Genomic DNA, 24868 nt, shown 5'->3' with positions numbered 1-24868 from the left:
CGCCCTTTGGTAGCATCATCATGTAATGTCTTTGTGATGTCACAACTCTCCCCCTATAAAGCCAAGTGTTTAGAAGCTGCTGTCAGTTTAGCCAAAGAAGAAGAAGAAGAATACGAAATATTGAGGAAAACAGACAAAGACAAAGACATACACATACAAACGGCTTACGTTCTTATCTTATCTTATCTTATATTATACACACGCACATATGCACATTAAACACATGCACATAACGACCGGCTTGATTGGGGATTGCCGAAGAAGCTGAGTGTTTGGAGGAGCTGGCATCCATTTCAAACACATGCCACACAAGGGCATGAGTGCTCAGCCTGCAATGCAACGCTGGATCAAGTTGGACCCCCTGGACCAACATGCTCAGAGTCAAGAGCCAAATAGCAGCACACAAAATATGGTGCAGAATGTTAGTAGGAGCTGGAATCAGTTTACACCTACCGAGAAAAATAAAACTTTTCCCACAGTGTGGGGAAAGTGTCCCTTGTGGCACCCCAACATGAGGAACCCGAAGACAGAACCCCATGAAATGAAGAAAGTGCTACAGCCTGTAGCAAGACCCCACCCTACCCCCCACCCCAGCCCCTTACAGCCTTCCGTCCCCCCCAGACAACCCCCATCTGTAGTTTTTGTCACCCCACTACCTCCACAAATGAAACCGACACCAAAGCACCGACATTCACATTGTTCCAACAGGACCAACCTGCCTCCTAATGGCAGGCGTCGCAGGGTGCCCCCCAGCAGCAACCCCTGGTCTGTGGCGCCACCTCGCAGGGTGCCCCCCAGCAACGCCCCTTGGCCCTTGGCGCCCATCCATGTGGGTGGCTCCCAGATGATGTTGATCCCCCAGCAGCAGCTGCACTTTCCCAGCTCACCACAAGGACTGGCCTACCTCATACCAGCCTACCTCATACCGGGACAGTACCGGTCAGTCATGGCCACACCCCAGCAGTATACAGTCCCAGCAGGCATCCCTGGCCTCTACCCCAATAGCAGCCCTGCCGAATATGGTACCTATGCAGGTGCCTACTACCCAACCCCTCCCCAGTTTACAGCGTCAATGCAGGCAGCACCGGTCATCATGAACCCTGTGCCCAAGCAGCAGCACCCTCGGCAGAAGCCCCCTCCACAGGCCATCACCACCAAGCGAGAACACAAACACATAAGAATACGAGACCCAAGCCAAGGAGGCAGAGACATCACACAGGAGATTATGTTACCACAGTCCGCAATACCTGTATTAGAAAGTGCAGCAGTGCAACAGGCCAACATTGAGAGTCTGACAGCTGTTGCACTGGTCAGACAAGATGAGCGAGGGAAGCCCACGTCTTCCTCAAAGACCCCTATACTAAGCAAGAGCGAACCTACCGTTGTAAATTCCCCCTCATTCCTTGACACAAACATTAAAAGCCCATCCCTGTCACCCCCTAAGGATGGGCTCACCTCATCGGGCAACGCCCGCCCTAACATTACTCCTGCCCCCTCACTTGACCCTCCCCTTCCTGACATGATAGATACCCCTCCACCCTTGAAGCCTGCTCCCACGCCCCCCACGACTCCGAAAGCGCAGGCTTACCCCGCGCCCCTCACCAACCCCCTCCCCATCTCCGCAGCCATAGACAAGACAGATGAAGAGAACAGGGGGAGAGCAAAGGAAGAGAGAAGTGAGTGGAATGCGGCACGGTTGGAGCTGGACTCCGCCCCACTGCCAAGCATCAATGGAGTAGAAGAGGCAGAACCTGCGGTGATCTCTGTGGCTCCACCCCTGGGGGCCCCGCTGGAGTCCCCTATTGCCCAGCCGGAGGGGCTGTGCCTGCCCAATGGCCTGCCGCTGTTGGCCACCCAGTACCCCGAATATGTCGACAGCTTTATTACCGAGCCGGACATCCACATCTATGCTGTGCCAGCGACACCCGCCCCACTGCCCCAGGCAGAGCCAACAGACGCTATCGAGGCTGCCCTCAATGATCAGGTAGTGCCCACATCTAATGTCCAGGCAACTCCTATCTCCACAAAGACCACACCCATGGTCACTACACCCCCCTCTGCTGCAACCCCAGAAACTGCACTCGCCCCTCCCCCCACCCCTCCCACAGCAAAGGAGAGAGAGGACCTTCCTCAAACGTCCACCTTTGCCTCTGGAGAGACTGCTATGCTAGCTGCTGCGCCAAATAAAAATATGGAAATTAAGGAGCTGAACAAGGAGGCTGTGGGTGGCCTCCTTGACACCTTCAAAGAGCAGGAGCGGGTGACAGAGCCAAAAGCCTCACTGGCACCAGAAACCCAGGCCCCTGCCTCCATCCCCTCACCTGCCCCAGAGGAGCTCAACATGACAAGGAAGGACAAGGTAGACAAATCGGATGCTGAAAACATCCAGCTGCAATCTCCTGAGCTGACTGACAAGAAGCAACAGTACAAAGAGGAAAAATGCAAACAAATGGACTTGGAGGAAAAGAAGTATGACAGAGAGTTCCTCTTGAGCTTACGGTTCTCTTCTGCCAGCATGAACAAGCCCGAAGGGCTGCCGGTTATCAGCGACGTAGTCCTAGACAAGGCCAACAAGACACCTCTGCGGGAAACAGACCCCAGCTGTCTGCCTGGTATGAACTGCTGGTCTGACTTCACACCCTCATTTATCAACGTTGGCCGGCCAGGAATGGGAGGAGGGGGCAGAGGACCTCCGTCAGGTATGGGTGTAGGCATCGGAGGGCCATGTCACTCCCAGCCAGGTCCGAGGAAGGAGCCCCGAAAGATCATTAACAACATGTTGCTCAATGATGAGGTGCAGCTTAACAAGGCAGAGAAGGCCTGGAAGCCCTCTGTGAAGAAGCTGGTGCCCAAGCCGGCACAGAAGGAGATGGAGGAGGAGAATGACCCAGAAAAGCTCAAGACCCAGGAGCTGTTCAAGCGTGTGCGCAGCATACTTAACAAGCTCACGCCGCAGATGTTTGAGAAGCTTATGAAGCAGGTGACGGAGTTGATCATTGACACAGAGGAGAGGCTGAAGGGAGTCATCGAGCTCATCTTCGAGAAGGCCATCTCCGAGCCCCACTTCTCTATGGCCTACGCACACATGTGCCGCTGCCTTATGGGGCTCAAAGTCCCAACAATGGATAAACCAGGAATCACTGTGAATTTCCGCAAGCTGCTATTGAACTGTTGCCAGAAAGAGTTTGAGATGGACAAGGATAACAAGATCCTTGAGAAGAAGCAGAAAGAGCTCGATGGTGCCTCAGGGGAGGAAGAAAAGCAGCGGCTCAAAAATGAGCTGAAGGAGACAAAGGACATGGTGCGGCGGCGCTCACTTGGCAACATCAAGTTCATTGGCGAGCTGTTCAAGCTGAAGATGCTGACAGAGGTCATCATGCATGACTGTATTGTCAAGTTGCTCAAAAACCATAACGAGGAGTCACTGGAGTGCCTGTGCAGGCTGCTTTCCACCATTGGCAAGGATCTGGACTTTGTCAAGGCCAAGCCTCGCATGGACCTGTACTTCAACCAGATGGAGAAGATCATCAAAGAGAGGAAGACCTCATCCAGGATTCGCTTCATGCTTGAGGATGTGCTGGACCTCCGACGGAACACTTGGATCCCCAGGCGAGGTGACCAGGGTCCCAAGACCATTGACCAGATTCACAAAGAGGCCAAGATGGAGGAGCACAGGGAGCAGATGAAGGTCCACCAGGCCCTCGTCTCAAAGAAGGAGTCCGGTGGAGGCCCAGCGTGCAGAATGGGTGCCGGTGGCAGTGGTCCTGGCGGCCGCGACCACCCTGAACGCCTGGACCGTGGACTCGACTGGGGTGACGACCGAGAGCGAAACAGGCTAGCCACAAAGCATAGCCTCAGCCGCGAGAAGGAGGGGCGGAGCCAGGAAAGAGAACAGTGTGGAAGCACTGACACTGTCCGCCACGTGGCCAGCATGACGGACAATAGGTACAGAAGCAGTGGAGACCGAGGCAGGAGCAAAGAGAACGTTAAGCGACCGTCACCCCCCATGTCCCTGCTTGCCCAGTACCCTGCCATGTCCACCCTGACTGAGGAGGAGCTGGACAAGAAATCCACTGCCATCATTGAAGAGTACCTCCACATTAACGACATGACAGAGGCACTGCAGTGCGTGCAGGAGATGAACAGCACCCAGCTGCTCTTTGTGTTTGTGCGGAATGGCCTGGAGTTCACGCTGGAACGCAGGGCCATTGCCAGGGACCACATGGGCCGCCTGCTGCAGCAGCTCATCAAGGCTGGCACACTACCAACCCAGCAGTACTACAAAGGGCTTAAGGAGATCTTGGAGGTGGCGGAAGAAATGGCCATAGACATCCCCCACTTCTGGATGTACCTGGCTGAGGTCATCACCCCAATGCTCCATGAGGGCGGAATCCCAATGGGACAGCTCTTCAGAGAGATCTGCAAGCCACTGATCCCGCTGGGCAAAGCTGGAGTCTTGTTGGTTCACATCCTCACCCTCCTTTGCAAACGAATGAGCCATAAAATAGCTGGTGTCATGTGGAGGGAGGCGGGTCTCAGCTGGAAAGACTTTGTGCCCCAAGACGTGGACGTCAACAAGTTTGTGACAGAAATGAATATGGAGTTCACCTTGAGTGAGGGGTCAGTGAAGAACACCAAGAAGGAGTTAAGCCCTGCAGAGCTGAACAAGCAACTGGAGAGACTGGTCCAGGACAAGGTAGACAACAAGAGGATCTTCGATTGGGTTGAGGCCAACATGGATGAGCAACAGACATTGTCAACCATGTTTGTCAGAACGCTGATGACCTGCGTTTGTCAGTCCGCCATCATCTGTGAGAACTCTTACAAAGTGGATAGCAAGCAGATCAACCAGCGAGCCCAGCTGCTGCACAAGTACCTGAACAGCGAGCACAAGGAGCTGCAGGCCCTCTACGCTCTGCAAGCCCTGGTGGTGGAGATGGAGCAGCCTGCCAACCTGCTGCAGATGTTCTTCGACATGCTGTACGATGAGGACGTGGTCAAAGAGGAGGCCTTCTTCAAGTGGGAATCCAGCAAGGACCCTGCTGAGCAGCAGGGCAAGGGCGTGGCCCTCGAGTCGGTCACCACCTTCTTCACCTGGCTACGAGAGGCTGAGGAGGAGTCCGACTACAGTTAAAAGGAGCCAAGCTCGCAGGTTTTAGTATTAGATGAAAAATACAATAAAAAAAAGGAAACTTTAAAAAATACGTTACTTAGATTATGTGAACTAAATCATTAATTTAGGTATGAACAAAGTAACAAGTATATAGGTAAAAGGGTGCATCAGAAAATATACAGTACATATAATATAAAATACAAGAACATATAAGGAAAAAATAATAATAATCATAATCAAAATACCCCAAACCCCTTAAAGTTGTCCCCTTCATATCTCAAATGTAGTCAATGCCCCTCAACAGAGAAAATTTCAATGCAAGGTAAAACAAAATGGATGGCCAAATGCGCAGATGAGCAAATTGACAGCCCTATTTGCACCACGACAAGAGAGTGAGAGTGGCCGACAATACATCAAGTTTCTGGTACGGCGGCTTCATCAGAGTTCACATTTTGGTTCCATTGTCTCTCGTCACCGTCAGAAAGAACAACAGATACGACTGACGCAACGCAGACTCGCAGAAGAACTTGTCATTCCTGGACTTCTCTTATATTTACCCCCACAGTTTAGTTTTCCTCCTGCGGCCTCATGTGCTTTCAACAAATGGATTCATTTTCTTTATTATTGCTACCAGTTGTGCAAGCACACCTTGTAGAGAAAACATATTATGAAAATTATCGCAGTGGTATTTCGACCACAGTATGACCCCGTATTACAGCCCAAATATTATTTTTCTTCATTTTATTTTTCATCTCTGGGCCAAAGTTAATTTGCAAGCCCTGCTGTGTATACAAAATGGAATAATCTTCATGTTTCCCAATTGTACAATTTCAAAGGTTTTGTCAATGGCTTTTCGTCATTTAGAATATTTATATTTAGAAAAGAGGTGATTAATATTATTATTATTATTATTATTATTATTATTATTATATTATATCATATTACTATTATACTATACTTTACTATACTATACTATTATACTATACTATACTATATTACCATTATGATATAACTATAATGATATTGCTATAATGATTAATTTATCATAATAGTAATGTAGTATAGTATATATAATTCTTATACTATGTGAATTATATTCACACTGTCCTTAAGATATTGTACCTCTTTTTTGAGTGAGCCATCATATACTGTATATTGTGTACATAAGGTTACATTTATCTAAGCAGAGAGTCGGCGTAGCTTAAGACGATAAGAGAGGACTGTAGTAAACCGTAACAGACTCTTGTTGCCCAAATTGGTCTGCACCCAAAAACAGCATCTAGCTTTATCTCACTTCAATAGCTCTTCATCTTTCAAATCTGAAAAGACACAGCATTACCAGCAACCGTCTCGAGGGCATGGCACAGAAATTCACTGACAAAAGTAACTTTACTTTTTTTTTGCGCTTAATGCTGCATTTATTTGTATTTTCCGTTTTTATTTCTTTATTATTTTATTATATACTCTAAATTATCATTACTATGATTGTCAATTATTATTATTGTTTTGATGTCTGCTCCCGTTAAATAACAGATTCCCCCAGGGGATGAATAAAGTATATCCATCCAAATATCTATCTATCTATCTATCTATCTATCTATCTGTGTCTGTCTGTCTGTCTGTCCGTCCGTCCGTCCGTCCATCCAAACCGGAAATTAAAACCAGTGCCATGAAAGCCGCATGTTGACTTCTTCCGTTTTAGACCTTCCTGCACACACACATACATAGAATGTTATTGATGCGGTGTCACGTTATGTTAATTTTTTCATTTGGGCTCATGGCCAAAACCAATGCAAACAGCAATTCTGTTTTATTAATATTACCTCAAAGAAAGTCATTCCTAGTAGCCTTTGTGTCTTGGGTGCAATAAAGAATTGTGCCCCAGACCACTGTGCGCCGGTCCAAAATCCAAAACGCTTGCGGCTTAATGGTGTACTAGCTCGGTCCTTGGTGGTATCTACTGTGTACTGTTGATATCCCAGATCAAACTGGCAATCTCTCCCCTACTTAGGGTTCCACCGAAGACAAAATACAGATTTTGGCACTCAAGGTTCGATCTAATGACACAGCAGACAAGCAGATAGCACTGATCAGACTGACCTCCCCTCCTCAATCAATAGAAATGATCCCATCTAGATAACGTTACACTCAATCAATACGGTGTGTGCGTGCCTGTGTGCCTGTGTGCCTGTGTGTGTGTCTGTGTGTGTCTGTGTGTGTGTGTGTCTGTGTGTCTGTGTGTGTCTGTGTCTGTGTTTGTGTGTGTCTGTGTGTGTGTGTGTGTCTGTGTGTGTGTGTGTGTCTGTGTGTCTGTGTGTGTCTGTGTCTGTGTCTGTGTGTGTGTGTATCTGTGTGTCTGTGTGTGTGTATCTGTCTCTGTTTCTGTGTGTGTGTGTGTATCTGTGTGTCTGTGTGTGTGTATCTGTCTCTGTTTCTGTGTGTGTGTGTGTATCTGTGTGTCTGTGTGTGTGTATCTGTCTCTGTTTCTGTGTGTGTGTCTGTGTCTGTGTGTCTGTTTGTCTGTGTGTGTGTGTGTGTGTGTGTGTGTTTCTGTGTGTGTGTGTGTGTTCCCAAAGGTTTTGTTATGTTTGTGTGTGTGTGTCTGCATCAGTGTCCCGCCTGTCTGTCTTTTCACGTCTACCTCTATTTCAGTGTGTGTGTGTGCATGCAATATATGTTTATTTCTCCTTGCATGTTTTCAATTGTTTTTCAATTCTCTCTGCGAATGCGTGTCTGTTTAGGTGGTACGCGCATGTGCGCGCGCGTGTGTGTGTGTGCGAGCATGTGCACGTAGCTATAAGGTCAGCCAAGGTGAGCAGTAATGGGACTCTGATCAGATTCAATCTGGGATCACTTGTGCCAAAATGAATTGGCTTCACACACAAGCTGAGTATCCCGTGTGGGTGTGTAGATCTGCGTGGCGGCAGAATGTGTCTGTGTGTGTGTGTGTGTGTGTGTGTGTGTGTGTGTGTGTGTGTGTGATTGTTTGTGCGTGATTGTTTTTGCGTATGTGTTTATGCCTGAATATTTGTGTGTTTGTAGTGACTTACAGGTGTATATATACAGTTTATATGTACATAGAGTATATATTTATATATAGTGTGCGTGTGAGTATGTGGGTGTGTGTGAGATAGAGATAACAGTGTTCTCCCAGAAATCTATCAGCGCCAACAGGATTGCTTCCCCCCCACCACCTTGCTCTCTTGCGGTCCCTCCCTCCCTCTCTCCTCTCCACCCTCTCTCCCTCTCCCTCCCTCCTTTCCACCCTCTCTCCACCCTCTCTCCCTCCTTTCCACCCTCTCTCCACCCTCTCTCCCTCTCCCTCCCTCCTTTCCACCCTCTCTTCACCCTCTCTCCCTCCTTTCCACCCTCTCCCCCTCTCTCTCCCTCCTTCCCACCCTCTCTCCACCCTCTCTCCCTCCTTTCCACCCTCTCTCCACCCTCTCTCCCTCCTTTCCACCCTCTCTCCACCCTCTCTCCCTCTCCCTCCCTCTGTCCCTCCCCCCACCCTCTCTCTGTCTGCTCTGGCCCCAGAATGAAGTATCAGTTGCACCTTATAACATCTAGTTTAAGCTCTGCCTGCCACAATGGATAGAAAGGTGTGTGTGTGTGTGTGTGTGTGTGTGTGTGTGTGTGTGTGTGTGTGTGTGTGTGTGTGTGTGTGTGTGTGTGTGTGTGTGTGTGTGCGTGTGTGCGTGTGTGCGTGCGTGCGTGCGCGCGTGCGCGCGCGTGTGTGTGTGCGTCTGTGTGCGTGTGTGTGTGTGTGTCAGCTTGTTTGGGGAAAAGCTAGCTCCTTTAGATGATGCTCTGCCACTGACAGAGAGATGGAGAGAGAGAGGTTGGAGGTGGAGCAAGGGATGGAGGGATGCGTGGTGGGGGGGGGGCTGATGAGAAGGAAGGAGGTGAAGGGAAAAAAGGGAGAGACAGAAAGCAAAAAACAAACAGAAAGCAGAGGTTGCGACAGGTGTATGGAGTTGACAGTGTGTGTGTGTGTGTGTGTGTGTGTGTGTGTAGATATGATGTGTGTAGATAGGATGTGTGTAAGATGTGTGTGTGTGAGAGGGTGAGGATGTGGGAGGCTGTTCATGTGTATGCGCACATTTGTGACTATTTGTGTGTATATAAAGGTGTATGTGTGTGTGTGAGTGTATGTGAGAGAGAGAGTGTGTGTTTGAGCATGTGTCTGTGTATGCTCATTTGTTTGTGTGTGTGTGAGTGTGTGGGAGGGGGGGTGTCAGTTTGCATATTCATACGTGTGTGTGTGTGTGTCTGTGTGTGTGTGTGTGTGTGTGTGTGTGAGAGAGAGAGAGTGCACACGGATAAATGAGTGATCATTTGTGTGTTCATGCGTGTGTGTGTGTGTGTGTGTGTGTGTGTGTGTGTGTGTGTGTGTGTGTGTGTGTGTGTGTGTGAAGTGGGAGTGGGGCCGGTCGGTCAGGGGAAGCAGCAGCTGTACATCGCATTTGTCAGTTCAGTTCCACTCTCGTCAGAATGTATAATTTCCCTGTGTAGGAGGTAAACACACGCTGAGCCCAACCCCCTGCAACCCCCCCTGTCCCTCCCTCCCTCCCCGAGTCTGAGTAAAAAACACGCAGAGCGGAAGACAACACGCTGCCCGAAAGCTAAGGATAAGGTCAACAATCCAAAACAACAAGACGGTAAAAAAAACAAAAAACTCTCCGGGACTTGAGTTTAGCCTCCGGTCGGAAATCGGTGTTTAACGCACCGCGACGGAGATTCATGTAGAGTATCATCACGATCACAATCACAGCTCATTCCACCAGGTACGTTTACGTACTGGGAATTTAGTTGCGGTGAGGTTTGGTCGATAAGCAGTCTGAAAAGAATTGGAGAATAAAAATAAGAAAATAAAATGGAATAAAAAGTGAAAGTAAAAAAAAACAAAAAAAACAATAAAAAATAAAAATGGTGTAATATATACAAATAGCCAAATAAAAACAACAGAAATAGTTAGATATATAAAACAATATAGAATATACAAAATGTCATAGTATGCAAGATAAATGATTGTTATGGGTATATAGGGAAATAAATGTATATTTATACGATATACTATATACACTATATATACTCTATACTATATACACTATATACACTATATACACTATATACACCATTTATACTTTATACACTATATATACTATATACACTCTATATACTATCTATACTATATACACTGTATACATCTCATCACCATTCTCAGTCTAGTTTCCGCAGTCTGTCAGTAATCACTACACTAGAACTCTCAATCGCCACGCCCTCTTACTGTGAAATTACACTATATACACTATATATACTGTATACACTATATACACCATATATGCTGTATATACTATTTATACTATATACACTATATATACTGTATACACTATATACACTATATACAATATATACACTATATACACTATATATACTTTATATACAGTGGGGCAAAAAAGTATTTAGTCAGCCACCAATTGTGCAAGTTCTCCCACTTAGAAAGATGAGAGAGGCCTGTAATTTTCATCATAGGTACACTTCGACTATGAGAGACAGAACTGGGGGAAAGAATCCAGGAAATCACATTGTAGGATTTTTAATGAATTAATTGGTAAATTCCTTGTTTGAACCTGTTTGAACTCGTTATCAGTATAAAAGACACCTGTCCACAACCTCAAACAGTCACACTCCAAACTCTACTATGGCCAAGACCAAAGAGCTGTCAAAGGACACCAGAAACAAAATTGTAGACCTGCACCAGGCTGGGAAGACGGAATCTGCAATAGGTAAGCAGCTTGTTGTGAAGAAATCAACTGTGGGAGCAATTATTAGAAAATGGAAGACATACAAGACCACTGATAATCTCCCTCGATCTGGGGCTCCACGCAAGATCTCACCCCGTGGGTTCAAAATGATCACAAGAACGGTGAGCAAACATCCCAGAAGCACACGGGGGGACCTAGTGAATGACCTGCAGAGAGCTGGGACCAAAGTAACAAAGGCTACCATCAGTAACACACTACGCCACCAGGGACTCAAATCCGACGTGTCCCCCTGCTTAAGCCAGTACATGTCCAGGCCCGTCTGAAGTTTGCTAGAGAGCATTTGGATGATCCAGAAGAGGATTGGGAGAATGTTATATGGTCAGATGAAACCAAAATAGAACCTTTTGGGAAAAACTCAACTTGTCGTGTTTGGAGGAGAAAGAAAGCCGAGTTGCATCCAAAGAACACCATACCTACTGTGAAGCATGGGGGTGGAAACATTATGCTTTGGGGCTGTTTTTCTGCAAAGGGACCAGGACGACTGATCCATGTAAAGGAAAGAATGAATGGGGTCATGTATCGTGAGATTTTGAGTGAAAACCTCCTTCCATCAGCAAGGGCATTAAAGATGAAACGTGGCTGGGCCTTTCAGCATGACAATGATCCCAAACACACCGCCCGGGCAACGAAGGAGTGGCTTCGTAAGAAGCATTTCAAGGTCCTGGAGTGGCCTAGCCAGTCTCCAGATCTCAACCCCATAGAAAATACAGATATGAAGTCAGAAAGGCTAATGCTGCATTCCATTGAAAGTCATAAATCTGTAATTCCCACATGGTAGTTACCACCTTCGAGTCAGTGTTTTAGATTGAAGTTTGACGTGTTTTCAGATGAATAGCCAACGTAACACACGTTTTCAGGTCTTACACGCAAACGTCGAAATTTCAACTTGGAATCCCGACAACTGGGGCGCAATTAACGGAGGTGCGAAATTGTCTGCAACTGTCAGTGAAATTGTCTTTAAAGCAACAACAATAAAAACAATTCATAAAAAGTAATTTGGCATGGATGTCTGCGACATTGTGCGCAGCGCAGTGCCTGTCTTGTGTGGTACGGGTGAAGAACTGGCTGTTTTTGTGTGGTTACAGTGAGTACCTTAAAAACTCAGCAACTTCTGCCGTTGACTGAAGTTCCGCGGTGCAGCGCAGCCTCCAGCCAAGCCCACGGAGGCAGCCGCTGTCATGGCAGTTTACGGCTAGTGAGGTTTGAGGATTAATCTTCATTTGAAGTGGGCGTAATTCATGCTCTATCTGCTGCAGCGCTGCTACCAGCTTTTTCCCAGCGTAATTGGTGCACACGTCACAAAAGCATTGTTTTTACTTGAATTTCATTGCGTTTATCCAGGAAAAGTAACCACTCAATTAGTAAGAAGACCATCAGTCCTTTGGGGAATCTCGACTTCTGTTATCAAAACGGAAGTAGAGGCTCATTCATGTCTTTCTTTGACATTTTTTTATGTTGATGAGAAGTACTGTACTGTGCACAGTGGCATTACTATCGCTGGTGCAATTAGTGCAGCTGCACTCAGGACACAATGGCCGCTAGGGGCCCACAGTGGCCGCTAGGGGCCCACAGTGGCCACTCGGGGCCCAATGGCCACTAGGGGCCCACAGTGGCCGCTAGGGGCCCACAATGGCCGCTAGGCAAATTCACGGCCCCTTTGGGCATCGAACCGCGTTACCCCCCGCCCCCTCACACTCACCCCCCCCGCGTGCTCCCACCCGTTGGCCCTTTCTAAATTGCACAGTGGGCGGAGTGAGGCTCAAACCAGGGGGAGGAATGACTCTTTACACAGTCATTAAGCAGAACTCAACATAGCGGGAGTTGGAGGCTGAAGAAGACGGAGAGAGGAGCGGGCATGTCCGCCGCCTCCCTCCAGTCCTCGCTAATGTCAGATCCCCTTCGGAAACAAACTGGATGAGCCCTGTGCCAATGTGGGCGTACAGGGATGCCAGTATAATTGGCTTGACTGAGACGCGGCTTAATTGTACGATCACAAATAATGAACTTCAAGCGCAGGGCTTTGGGGCGGCACACTGACTGGACATAGGCGGGGCCCGCACGGAGGCAGACTCGTCGTTCAGGCTTTGTTTGTTCATTTTATCTTTATTTTTATCTGAAATATAATTAACGTTTACATTTAATTAATATTCATAAATATAGATGTTTTGTTATTTTCTTTTTGTGTTTTATCAGGATAAAATTGAATACAAATGTAATAAATGAATAATCGAATAAATAAATAATAAATAAATCATTTATTTATTATTATTTATATAATTTCTTTATATTTATAGATTAATTAGGGTTCCAGCCCATGGCTGGATTTTGAATCTTTAATCTCCTTGGTGTACGCACGGACATGGATGTGGTCTCGTTAGAATTGGGACATTTCAGACGTCTTGTCGTTCAAGTTTGATCAACGTAAATTTGTATTTGGAGCAGAAACTAGTCAAATGTTTTCACCCGACGTCGAGGAACGTTGGTGCAACGTTATTTTCAGGAACGGGACACTGTGACATCATCCAAAGTATTATACGTAAGTCCATCTCTCTGAAGTCATTTGCATCCAGCCACTTGCGCCCCGTGGGCTGCGGCAGGTTCAGACAACCCGTGTAGACAGACAACCTGAGCCGATGCTGCGTTTAATGGAAACTCAACAAAACTGTAAATCGTGCTTAGTTTCACAAAATCCCGAAAATTGTCACAGAGGGCGTTTTCGCACCGCAGGAGGTTCTAAGAACATTTGGAGGAACCGTCCCTTTCTTTTGTGTCCGCACCGCATGATCCAGCAACAACTGTAATTGTAAGCACAGTTCTTGAGGGACGTTTAAGCTGAATGACACAAGGTTATTTTTTACACTTTTAAATTTTAATGTAACTAGTGCATGCCCATTCATGACATTTTAATGGCACAGTTTAACAAAATGTCAGTGATTCAGTCCAGTGTTCCATGGAAGATGAAACTGCCGGTTGAAGTCATACACCGGGGAAAGACGCTCTTTGTGACTCAGTTGCAGAGCCCTGAAGCCCCGCCCCCACGCTGGCCCACTGGTCGCTGTTTATTCCAGATTCAAGATTCAAGATTCAAGAGATTTATTTTTCACATACATATACATAAGTTCATACATATACGCAGTGAAATGTCTTTGCAACGCACCCGGAGATTATGCACAATAGTTACTAACCCGTACATAATAGCTAACCTAATACCTACCTAGCAACTAACTGAAACTACCTGATTCCTAAAATTGAATGCAGTTAGTGAATAGAATAATATAAATACAATAGAATAAAAAATAAAACAAGACTCAAAAAGGTATTACAGAGTGGGGCTACAATATTGAAGTAAAGGGAATAGAGTTACAGTATGTATATGGGATAGGCTATTTGTATATACTGATATGTGCAGTAAAGTGCATGTGAATAAATATGGAGATGTACAGTATACAACAGTACGACACAGCAATACAGTAACACCGAACAGAACAGCAATACAGCAGTATGCAGTAACCTAGAACAGTGATACAGAAACTTGCAGTACAGTATGCTACATACAGTACAGTAAGGTCTATGTGAGTGACTCAGTGAGGACCCCTGGTGAGGTCAGCATTGACAGTCCTTTTGGTTTGCTGGAAGGTTTGCTGTCTAAGTCTCTCTGTTCTCGCTGTGTGACTGCGGAGGCACTTGCCTGACCGCAGCAGATGGAACAGTCCGTTGTTGGGGTGGTGAGGATCCTTCATGATCCTGCGTCCTCTGCTACTACACCTCCTGCTGTATAAGTCCTGCAGGGAGGGGAGGGTCGTTCCAGTGGTACGTTGGGCTGAACGCACCACCCTCTGGAGGGCCCGCCTGTCCTGAGCAGTACAGTTCCCAAACCAGGCAGTGGTGTTGCCTGTCAGGATGCTTGAGGTGGTAAAGACGCTGCCTCAAACTTATTAATATAACATGCGTGCCGCGTGTCCAAATTGCGCCAAATTTAACACTGCACGTCCGCGCAGATCGGATGAACGGTTGTCGAGAAAAAGGGAAGGTCATGCGTACATACAGTACATATGGACAGAGATTCCTTCCTTCCTTTATTTTGACAGACACCAATTTAAGGATAAATAAAACAAAAAACGAAAACACTATAAAACCGGCAGCTGTTTGCCTTCGGTTGGTTCCAAACTCCCTATAATATTTAAAAAATATCATGAGAAAGGTGTAGGTTGATGAGCGACCTTGGGCTAACCATACAACAGGTCAGCTTTTACACGTCCTCCCTACACCACGCTCTGCGTCGCAGCAGCCGTTTCCGATTCCAGGATACGGCACAACGTGAAATCACAATCGGGCAACGACTTCCCCACACGGACGCGGTGTAAACATCCCCCCGCGAGGAACGTGTCGGCATCGAGCCATCACGCGGGATCGGCTTCCTCGAGCCACGAGCTCGGTCCGTGGAGCCGGGTTGCGTTCGCCGCAGGTGTAGCCCAGGCAGCGCTCAGGTCGTCCCGTAACGCCGACGCGGGGATGTGGAGGTCTCGGCTTTAACCGCCTCTCCGCGCGGCAGCGGTGTGACCTTTGAAAGAATGAGGTGCAAGCTGCAAGACGCAATTTTTTATTTTTTTTTCCCCGCCCGCTCCTTCCCCTTTTCGGCGTCCGACCGAGGCGCCGGGCTCTGCACGCGCTTTTACTGCAACGTGGCGCTTCGTTTATTTATTTATTAATCCGTATCGGCACCACTCGCACCGCCTCTGCATTATTGCGAAATGTTTCCTCAGAAATTATTACAAGGAAAATCCCCCCTTCGTCAGCTTCTCTTTCCATCCATATCTCCCTTTTTTTCCCTCCTCCTCCTCCTCCTCCTCCTCCTCCTCCTCCTCCCCCCCGCCGTCTTTCTTTCTTTTCTTTCCACTTCTCTTTGTTTCACACAGTTGATCGCTCCTCCCTCCTCACAAATATATCGTTTCCCCCTTGTTTTTATCATCTGCTCATCTCTCTTTCTCTCTCTCTCTCTCCTCCTCCTCCTCCCTTCTTCCCGACCCCCTCTCTTCTGTCCTCCCCAGGGGCCTCTTATAAATTCCTTAATGGTAGTTTTCTTTTTTATTACTGAGGGGTAACGGAGAGTGATAGAGAAGACGGCAGCATCGGCGTGGAGGAGGAGGAGGAGGAGGAGGAGGAGGAGGAGGAGGGATAAACTGTATGGGAAAAAGAGGGAAAAAATGGATAGGGTAAGAAAGGTTAAGGGAGAGGACGAGAGAGGGGGAGAGAGAGAGAGAGAGAGAGAGAGAGAGAGAGAGAGAGAGAGAGAGAGAGAGAGAGGAGGAAGAAATGGATGAGAGAAAAGAGAGGAGTGAAAAATCTCTGAGCCATAATCTTCACTCAGCCTGTGGAAGCTCTGCCAAGCTGACCGCACACACACACACACACACACACACACACACACACACACACACACACACATTCATGAAGTAAATTTTGTGTGGGCTAAGTTGAAGACAGAGTTGAAATCAATGTTACCACCACGACTGCGCATCCTAATGAGAAAGTGTGTGCCTGTATACGTGTGTGTGTGCTCGTGCGTGCGTGTGTGCGCGTGTGTGTGCGAGAGTGCGTACGTGCGTGTGTGTGTGTGTGTGTGTGTGTGTGTGTGTGTGTGTGTGTTTGATTGTGTGTGTGTGTGTGACATAGAGTACCTCTATGTAACTAAGAGTATGCATGTGAGTGTGAGAGAGAATCTGTTTGTTTGTGCGTGTGTGTGTGTGTGCGTGCGTGTGTGTGTGTGTGTGTGTGTGTGTGTGTGTGTGTGTGTGTGTGGTTTAATCCTAAACTAAGCCTAAGGATGTGTGTCTAACTGTGATACAGAGTCATAGGCTGATTGGTGGATCTGCACAGAGAAGATGTGTGTCCATATTTTGTGTGAGTGTGCGTGCGTGCGCGTGCGTGTGTGTTTGTGAGTGTGTGTGTGTGTGTGTGTGCGCGGCTGTTTCTTTTTAAGTGGGATGTTTTTTTTTCTTGCGCGCCGTGCCTTGCTGGAGGTAAACTCTACTGCAGAAAATGCGTCGAAGGAGCTTTAACCCAGAGTTCACATTCTACAAAAGCCACTTTATTAAAAGCACAGGAGAAGGTGAAAGGCAGCAGGTGAAAATGAATCTCTTTTCCTACGGTTGTGGGTTTTTTTTTTCTCCCCCCCTCTTGGGTTCAGGCACTGATTTGGAAAGACAAAACACAGACCGGGAGAAATGTGATGTACTACCCCATACAGACACAGAGGCGTTGCTGATGACTCGTCCCTGGTGTCTATGTTCTTTCGATAGGAGCGCGCAAAGAGGCGGTTGGCTGGCCGAGGCAGGACAAGAATGTGTGGAAGAAAGTTGCGAAATGTTGAATATATCTTCTGGAACTGCTCGTCCATCGGGGTTTGTGGAAAAATGGTGAGCGGAAACAGCCCCGGCCTTTCTCTCCTGGGCCCCCTCCTCCAGCTCCTCCTGCGGGATCCCTACTCTACATGCTCCTAGCGCCTCCGGGAGATATAATCCCCTGGGCCCTGTGTCCTCCCCCGGGTCGCTTCCGGGTCCACGCATGAGGCATCTTCGTCCCGACGCCTCGAACCACGTCAACTGTCCCTCCTTGATGTGGAGGAGCAGCAGCTTTACTCGGAGGTCCTCCCGGATCACTGAGTTCAACACCTTATTATGGAGAGTGAGCCCTGCCACGCTGCAGAGAAAACTCATTTTGGTCGCTTGTATCCACTTGTATTCAGTCGATACTCAAAGATTGTTGCCATAGCAGAGCGTAGGAACAACAAATTGACTAGGAAATTAACAGCTTTGCCTTTAGCTCTGCTCCCTCCTCCACCGTCATGGTCCGGTACAATCCCCACATGGCTGCAGTCCCTACACATGGCTTGTGCTGAATCTCATGGTCCTTTTTTTACCCCTGCTCGCAAATAAGACCTGAAGAGACAGTTAACCATCACTCATCCACTTGGGGCAGTTTGTACCTCCTCATGTGATGTGAGATCTGGTCTGATGCCAAAGCATTCTGCAGACCATTCTAATGCACTCTGGAGGTCGCTCTGATGAAGAGGGCAACATTATCTGCAACATTTGCACATTTTTGTCCCCACAGATATTCTCCTGCAGGAAGTTGAGTGGTGCCAGATAGGCATTTTTGGGGTCACTTCCATGTACAGTCTTGGCAAGGGAGTGGAATTGGGAAGTGGTATGGACCCTTTTAAGGATTAACTTCTACCGAAGCGGTTGCTAGGAGCTAAGGCCAAATAATTGTTGATGCTTGTCATGGTGGCAAGCCGAGAACCCATTGGTGGGCTCCAGTAGTGACGTTTGCTTTCAACCAGAACAAGGAGGCCTCATGGACTTGGTGGCACGGGTGACTCTTGATTCAGTGGACAGTACTGACAGGTGAGAACAGCTGCAGTTAAAGTGGTTGCAGGGCCAAAATGCCCAGTGTAGGATGCAGTTTTCAGGTAGGTTCAAAGAGGTTGGACGCAGGTGGAGCACTTGCCCTTCTTTCACACATTTTGTAATCTATTTGAACATTGAGAAATGTTTTATTACAAATTTCAGTCTGGCATTTGTCGAGACTTGGTGTCAGTGTTCAGGCCTACTGTACTCCTAAGAAACATTCAAATACGTGACCCTCAAACCACCTCTGCTGAAAATTTGTTCCTACATTATTCTCCGTTGTCTGTAGAACAGATAATGTGGGTCCTGCAGTGTAGCCAGCCCTGATGGGATTATGTCACCCTGCAAAGCAGAACCAATGCACACTGGGTGATGAGCAAAACTTGAATTACTGACACAATCAGCTTCACTAGTGGTGAACATGGACGGTTGTATGTGTTTTAGGTTAGTTTAAATTAGGCCTTTATATTTTCACATTTGGAAATTATTTTTAATCTATATTAGCTCCATGACCTTAAGCGTAATGACCTGAAGTGGAATGTTTCTCCGTGTGAAGACAAGGGAGGACAATGTCCAAGAAATACTAAAAAAGACCCTGAGAGATTGGACGTGATGGGTAATGACATAAGATAAGATAAGGCAAGATAACACTTTGTTAATCCCAATTAAGGTGGGGGATTATTAATCAGGAATGAGAGATGCATGCTGGAGTGTCCTTTAAAGGATTTATTGGAAGCTATTCATAGCAGCTTGTTTGTTGTAAGGACTGAATTGTAAAATCTGGTCTGTTCTGCCTGCTTCTCCTGTCATTCTCAGAGTGGAAATCTGAGAATTGGGAGATCTGGCTTCCGAAAGCAACAGCATTGGGGTGACAGAGTGTGTCATCATGGACGGGCTCGTCTTCATCTATGTCTGTATCAGCGTGTCTTTATTTACGTACGCGTTTGCGCATTTCCGTGAGTAGAATATGTGCTTGGCCCTGACCATACTATACATCTCTATATGTCCGGGAGGTTATTTGTATGTGAGTATTTTCCTGTGTGTGTGTGTGTGTGTGTGTGTAATTTGTGAGTGTGTTTATGTGTGAATTGGAGGGCTGTTGTCTCGAAAGATCCTCCATTTGTCTCCATCTGGCCCTCTGGCTGCAGCTTCTTCCCTAGCATGCACACATACACGCACGCACGCACACACACACACACACACACACACACACACACACACACACACACACACACACACACAGACACACACACACACGCACACATACACACACACGCACGCACGCACACACACACACAGTGTTTCCGCCATATGGCAGCCTGCCACACTAATGTTGGATCCGACCAGAATCTACTCAAGAAAAAATGATTTTATCAAAAGCGCTGTAATCTCTTTTGGCTTTTAGTAATAAGATGTCCTTTCTGTTATGCCCTACATTGCATGTCTTGCGTGTATATATTTTTTGGCACTTTTGGTGTCCCATGTTGTACATTGGTAAGTTAAGTCCTGGCCTGGGCTTTAAGGATATGGCGGCAATATTATTCCTAATATGGAGGATAAATAAAGCTTTATATGAAAAAAAAAACATATTATACATAACTTAATATAATAAACCCATTTTACAAGGTACTAAATTAAGTATACATTGCCGGGCAGTTTTTATTTCTTTATTTTTTTATTTTTTTATTAATTAAAATAAATACATAAATAAAAAAATAAAATATTTATTAATAATAATAATAATAATAATAATTTATTTAATCATTTATAAAAATAATTAAAATCTTGTCAAAGTTTTGGATCAAACGTTCAGCGAAAGTAGGGCACACCAGCAGCCGCTGTACTTTCATTTGCATTGAAATGCGTAGCCTTGACCTCAGCCCTCAGCTACGACGAAGAGAAAGAGCACCAAAATCCCAGCAATAAAACCAGCAAAAGTAAACACAACAAACCTGAATAAAAATTATAGTTCTATTGTCTTTATCTGGGGATTGGCGGCATGCGGGGTGGCCCTGGTATGAGTTCATACCAGGGCCTGGAAGAAGAAAATGTCCCTGAAACTGTTGGTTCTGGTCTACTGGATACTCTGGAGCCATTTCCCCCCCAGACATCTCCTCATACCTCTGTCCTGGTATTTTCACAGCCTAGGAGGCTCTGAACTGTGGTAAAAGATTTAACGTCTGGGTTGGTGCAACTTACCATACCAGCCCAGTGGAGCTTGATGATCTCATCAGAACCTTCAGCCCCTTCTACCCTTCCCTAATCTCGGTGTGTTTCTCCGAACCAACCTCCGCCTTCTTTGCAGCCCCAACCCGTGGTCCCTTTGTTTTCGGCAGAGAGCAAAGAAATTACGTTACGTCTTCAGATTGACGTGCATGCCGGTTCAAGAGCCGCGACGTAAACATTGTGATTCACGTTGGATAAAAGCATCCGCCGAGTGACTACAATGCCAACGTGAGTGAACGTGAATGGAACAACCAATCAGGATGCTCTCCTCCGCACGTTCGGCCGCTGAGTCTGGCCGTTGAGGTGGTTGAGAGTTTTCCCCGACCTCAACAACGAAGAGCGTGCGTCACGGCGCCACAGGCCGAGAGCCTGGTGAAGTGCCACCGGATGAGTTCCTCCCCGGTTGTTCTTCAAAGGCGCCTCTCTTTAAGACTTCAGCCCGTCGTCGATGGCGATGGGTGAGTGTCGCCCTCCGTCGCCGTTTCCTCTCGTTCGGTTCACACTCGGATGCCAGGCTGAGGCGCAGGTTTTCATTTCCCCGCCGCACACAGTGACGTCCGGGCTCTCGCCTTGGCGTGGGCGGCCGCGCCGTTGCCTGCGCCGACTGTGGTGTCGCCTGTCAACTTTGCGATGGAGTTGGAGGTGGGGAAGCGCAGGAGAGGGTTTAGTGCTTCTCCCGGGGGGGTGGGGGAGACGGTCTGGGGGAGGTGGTGGAGAAGCGTTCTCACCGTGTGGGAGGTGAAAGTCCTCAGGTGTGAAGATCCCAAGTCCCAGCGCTGGCTGACCAGCCTGGAGGCCACCACGCTCATAGTCAACGTACAACACCGCGCTCAAGATCCAGGGTACAGCGTGGGGTGTGTGGATGATGACGATGATGATGATGATGATGATGATGATGATGATGATGACGATGATGTCAGCCTCTTCGATTGCATTGTGCTTCCTACGGCGGTAAAGTGCCCCAGAGCATTAGGCGACGGCGAGTTTATCCGTAGAGCACATTTCATACACATGAAATACAGTTCAATGTGCTTTACATAAGACATAAAAGGAAAAGATAAAGTAGAATATAAAGCGTAGAAATAAAAAGCTGAAAAAAGGATTAAAAGGCATAAAATCTAAGAAATAAAACGGCCAAGTGCAATTTAAAGCCGACTGACTATTCACTGTTTTTTACTGTAATTGGTGCTAGTGAACAGATCATGAGCACAAACAGATTCACTTATCTTGCTTTTTCATGAGCTACCTCTAAGCAGAACACCAATATCGGGAGTGCATAACCTATGAAATCATCCTTCGAAAGAATGTGCCTGATTTTACACCTGAAGTACCTTGATTAAAACTGTTAGACCTTAATCCCTTAATCCTGTTTGTCCAACTAGCAGTCCAGGAGCAACTCTTTGGGTACAATTTCAAGTTTAGCTCAACATATCAGCACCAGAACCCGAACCAGAAACCAAATCTGTTTATTGGACCAAGTACATTTTCAGACCCTGGTCATAGTTGTCAGGGGCTAGTGGAGTGCAGTAAGGATGCAAGTAATGGCTGGGTATAAAGCGTATTCGTTTTAGGTAAGTATTACAGTTTTCTTGATTTTTTTGTGAAAATCCATCACAATTCATTTAACGTATAAACATCAAATATGGTAGAGTTACGTTGCGTAGTTACGTACACACAGTTGTGTTTTTTTTTTTACTTTTTTTAGCTGACTTTCAGACTGACCCGGACATGTAAACATAACATGATTGCGTCCATTCATGAATCTAACGTTTATGGCATTACGTATGAAACAGTTCCAGTTCAATTAGATGTCAAACATTGATTTTAATTTGTGATTATTACATAGGTGTATGAGAAATAGTCGGTTTAAATAATTGTTCCAAATTTCTGAGTTTATAGTTTTGATATTTTTTTGTAGGTGCAAAATAGATTCATCAGTAAATTAGTACAGTAAATGACAACACAAGTTAGGTAATTGTTTTATTAAAAAGTTGTCCAAAACAGCTGGACAAAATTAATAAACAAATATCACAGTATTTATAAAGATCACATGTCAAATAAACATTTTTTTTATTAAAATGGGAATCTTAATAAAATCAAATAAATGGGAAACAGAGAAATAGTTTAAAATTGTCAAAGTAAACAGAGTTTATCGACATTGTGTTATATGTCATTTATTTAACTCAAGAAAAAAATGTTTAGGTAGTGAATTTTTAAAACGACAACTTGATATTTTTCATGTATCTGGTACAGATAGCCATCGTAAGGAAGGTGAATGAAGAAATGATTCACCTTAATTTTCTTTTACCATATTCTCAGATTTGATAATGTGAGTCACCATATTGTTGTTGCTGTACCTGACACGGAAGTAGCCACCTGTGATTGTCGTTGGGTGACGGAAATGTTTGTCATCAAGTTGGTAATTTTGTATTTGAGCAGGTAATGGTGCATGACAGACATTATAATAGTTATTATTGTGACTGACCTTGACGACCGGATTTTTTGACGGTGGCTTCTTTATCGTCTTAGATTTACGGCTATTTTTCAGCATCTGTAACAATAACAAAAACAACTTTTGTAATCACTTTTCATAACAATAACAATAAATATATTTCATTTTAAAAATATATAAATACATGATATTTGTAATTACAACTTTATTGTAATTACAAATAGGTGCCGTTGTGTCTCGTATACGTTTTTCACGGATTTCTGCTCCGTATGTGGATCGATTTGGATGAAACTTCAACCACAAGTTGTTCGTGACATATCGGTTCCAACGAGACGTCAACCGTGTTCGTAGCTTCTGCCGTTACTGTGTTCCAGATAGTTTCAGATTTCAAAATTCTGAGAATTTTGCGGGAACAATATCAATATATAATATATAATAATATCAGATTGGCTGAGACTAACTTATAACAGTGATATTATGGAATATTGCACAAAGTTTATTACACAGATATCTAATCAAAGCATTTAACCATTGAAATATCTTTGTTTACCAATTCTTGAACGACAGGTATTTAAAGCAATGACTTTCTTGGCTGGTGGCCTGGTTAAAGCGTCGCCGGCGACGTCGCCTCCGTGCCGTGCATTTCACTTTGTGCTGCCTCGGCTGTAGGGAGCCAGTTGCCTTATTTATTTATTTTTTGCAGAACCCAATAAAAAGGCTCCTCCAAATACGGGCGGCTCATCAGCACAGTGACATCGTATCTTGTTTGTTTTTGTCAATTGGGCTGCCTTTGATTGGAGGGAGGAGGAGGAGGAGGAGGAGGAGGAGCAGTGCGTTTACCCATAGGATCAGAGTCAGCAGAATCCGAAGGTAAATCAGTCAAAACTGTTCTGCGCGTGGAGGGAATCTTTATTCCTACGTCAACGTTATATCTGCGTCCCCCTTTTTCACCGCCGCCAGCTCAGTGGGGTCAGTGCTAATCAGATGAATAAAATCAAACACCTGAAGACGTACATCAGCATACACGATTAAGAATCATCCCAAGGTTCATACCTTGATTTTTATCTGCTGAGGTAAAGTACCAATTACCCTCTTCAGCGCAAGTTGTTGTCTCTAAGCAACGCACGACCGACCATCTATTCATCTCTATTCTGTTTTTTTTTAAACAGCTTTGTAGTAACAAGTTTAAGTCTGTCTGTCTTTTTTTTTTTTTTTTTTTTTTTAAATCAAAATCTTGATCGCCCCCTTTTCCTGCTTGAAAAGGGGGGATGGGGCGGGGGGCTGTGGGGGTAGAGGGAGGACGACTGCATAATTAACCAACAAACTATACTGTAGACTTCAAAGACGCTTTCTCTCTCTCTCTCTCTCTCTCTCTCACTTTACGTCCCCTACTTTCTTCCCGCTCTCTTTCTATCCATCGCCATGACTATCGCTTTATCTTTTTCACTCTATCTCTTCCCATCTCTCTCTCTCTCTCTCTCTCTCTCGCGCGCTCTCTCGCTCTCGCTGTGTCTCTGAAGTCCAGATGATCATATCAGAAGGCCTAATTAAAGCAGCACATAATGAGGGGTGGAGGGGTGGGGAGGTGGAGGGGTGGGAGGAGGTCAGAGAGAGAAATCAAGAGGAGAAATGAGTCATAAAATCAGGGGGGAGGCATCGTTTCTATCAAACAAAACAAATGTGCTCTTCCCTTTTGATCTGTTTTTCGGCGGGAACGCCAATGTTTTCCTACTTTGCTCCACTTCTGATTAACACGGCCGCCGACTTGCATAATACGGTATATGCCCACGGTAATCACACTTTGAATGAGCGGCCTTCTGACGGGGGCTGCGGTATATGCTAA

At 46.0% G+C, this 24868-nt stretch overlaps 1 protein-coding gene across 1 annotated transcript; it reads left to right on the top strand.

Moving 5' to 3' along the window:
* Nucleotides 1-511: 511 nt before the first annotated feature.
* On the top strand, nucleotides 512-5134 carry LOC307242066 (eukaryotic translation initiation factor 4 gamma 1-like; the record flags this gene model as incomplete). Its single annotated transcript, XM_080016402.1, has 1 exon — nucleotides 512-5134. One exon carries the CDS (start codon nucleotides 512-514, stop codon nucleotides 5132-5134), a length of 4623 nt encoding a protein of 1540 aa, XP_079872528.1.
* Between the last annotated feature and the right edge of the window lie 19734 nt (nucleotides 5135-24868).

The sequence above is a fragment of the Zeus faber genome (genome assembly GCF_960531495.2).
Source record: "Zeus faber genome assembly, chromosome: 16".
NCBI lineage: Eukaryota > Metazoa > Chordata > Actinopteri > Zeiformes > Zeidae > Zeus > Zeus faber.
This window is presented reverse-complemented; position numbering and strand designations above follow the sequence as displayed.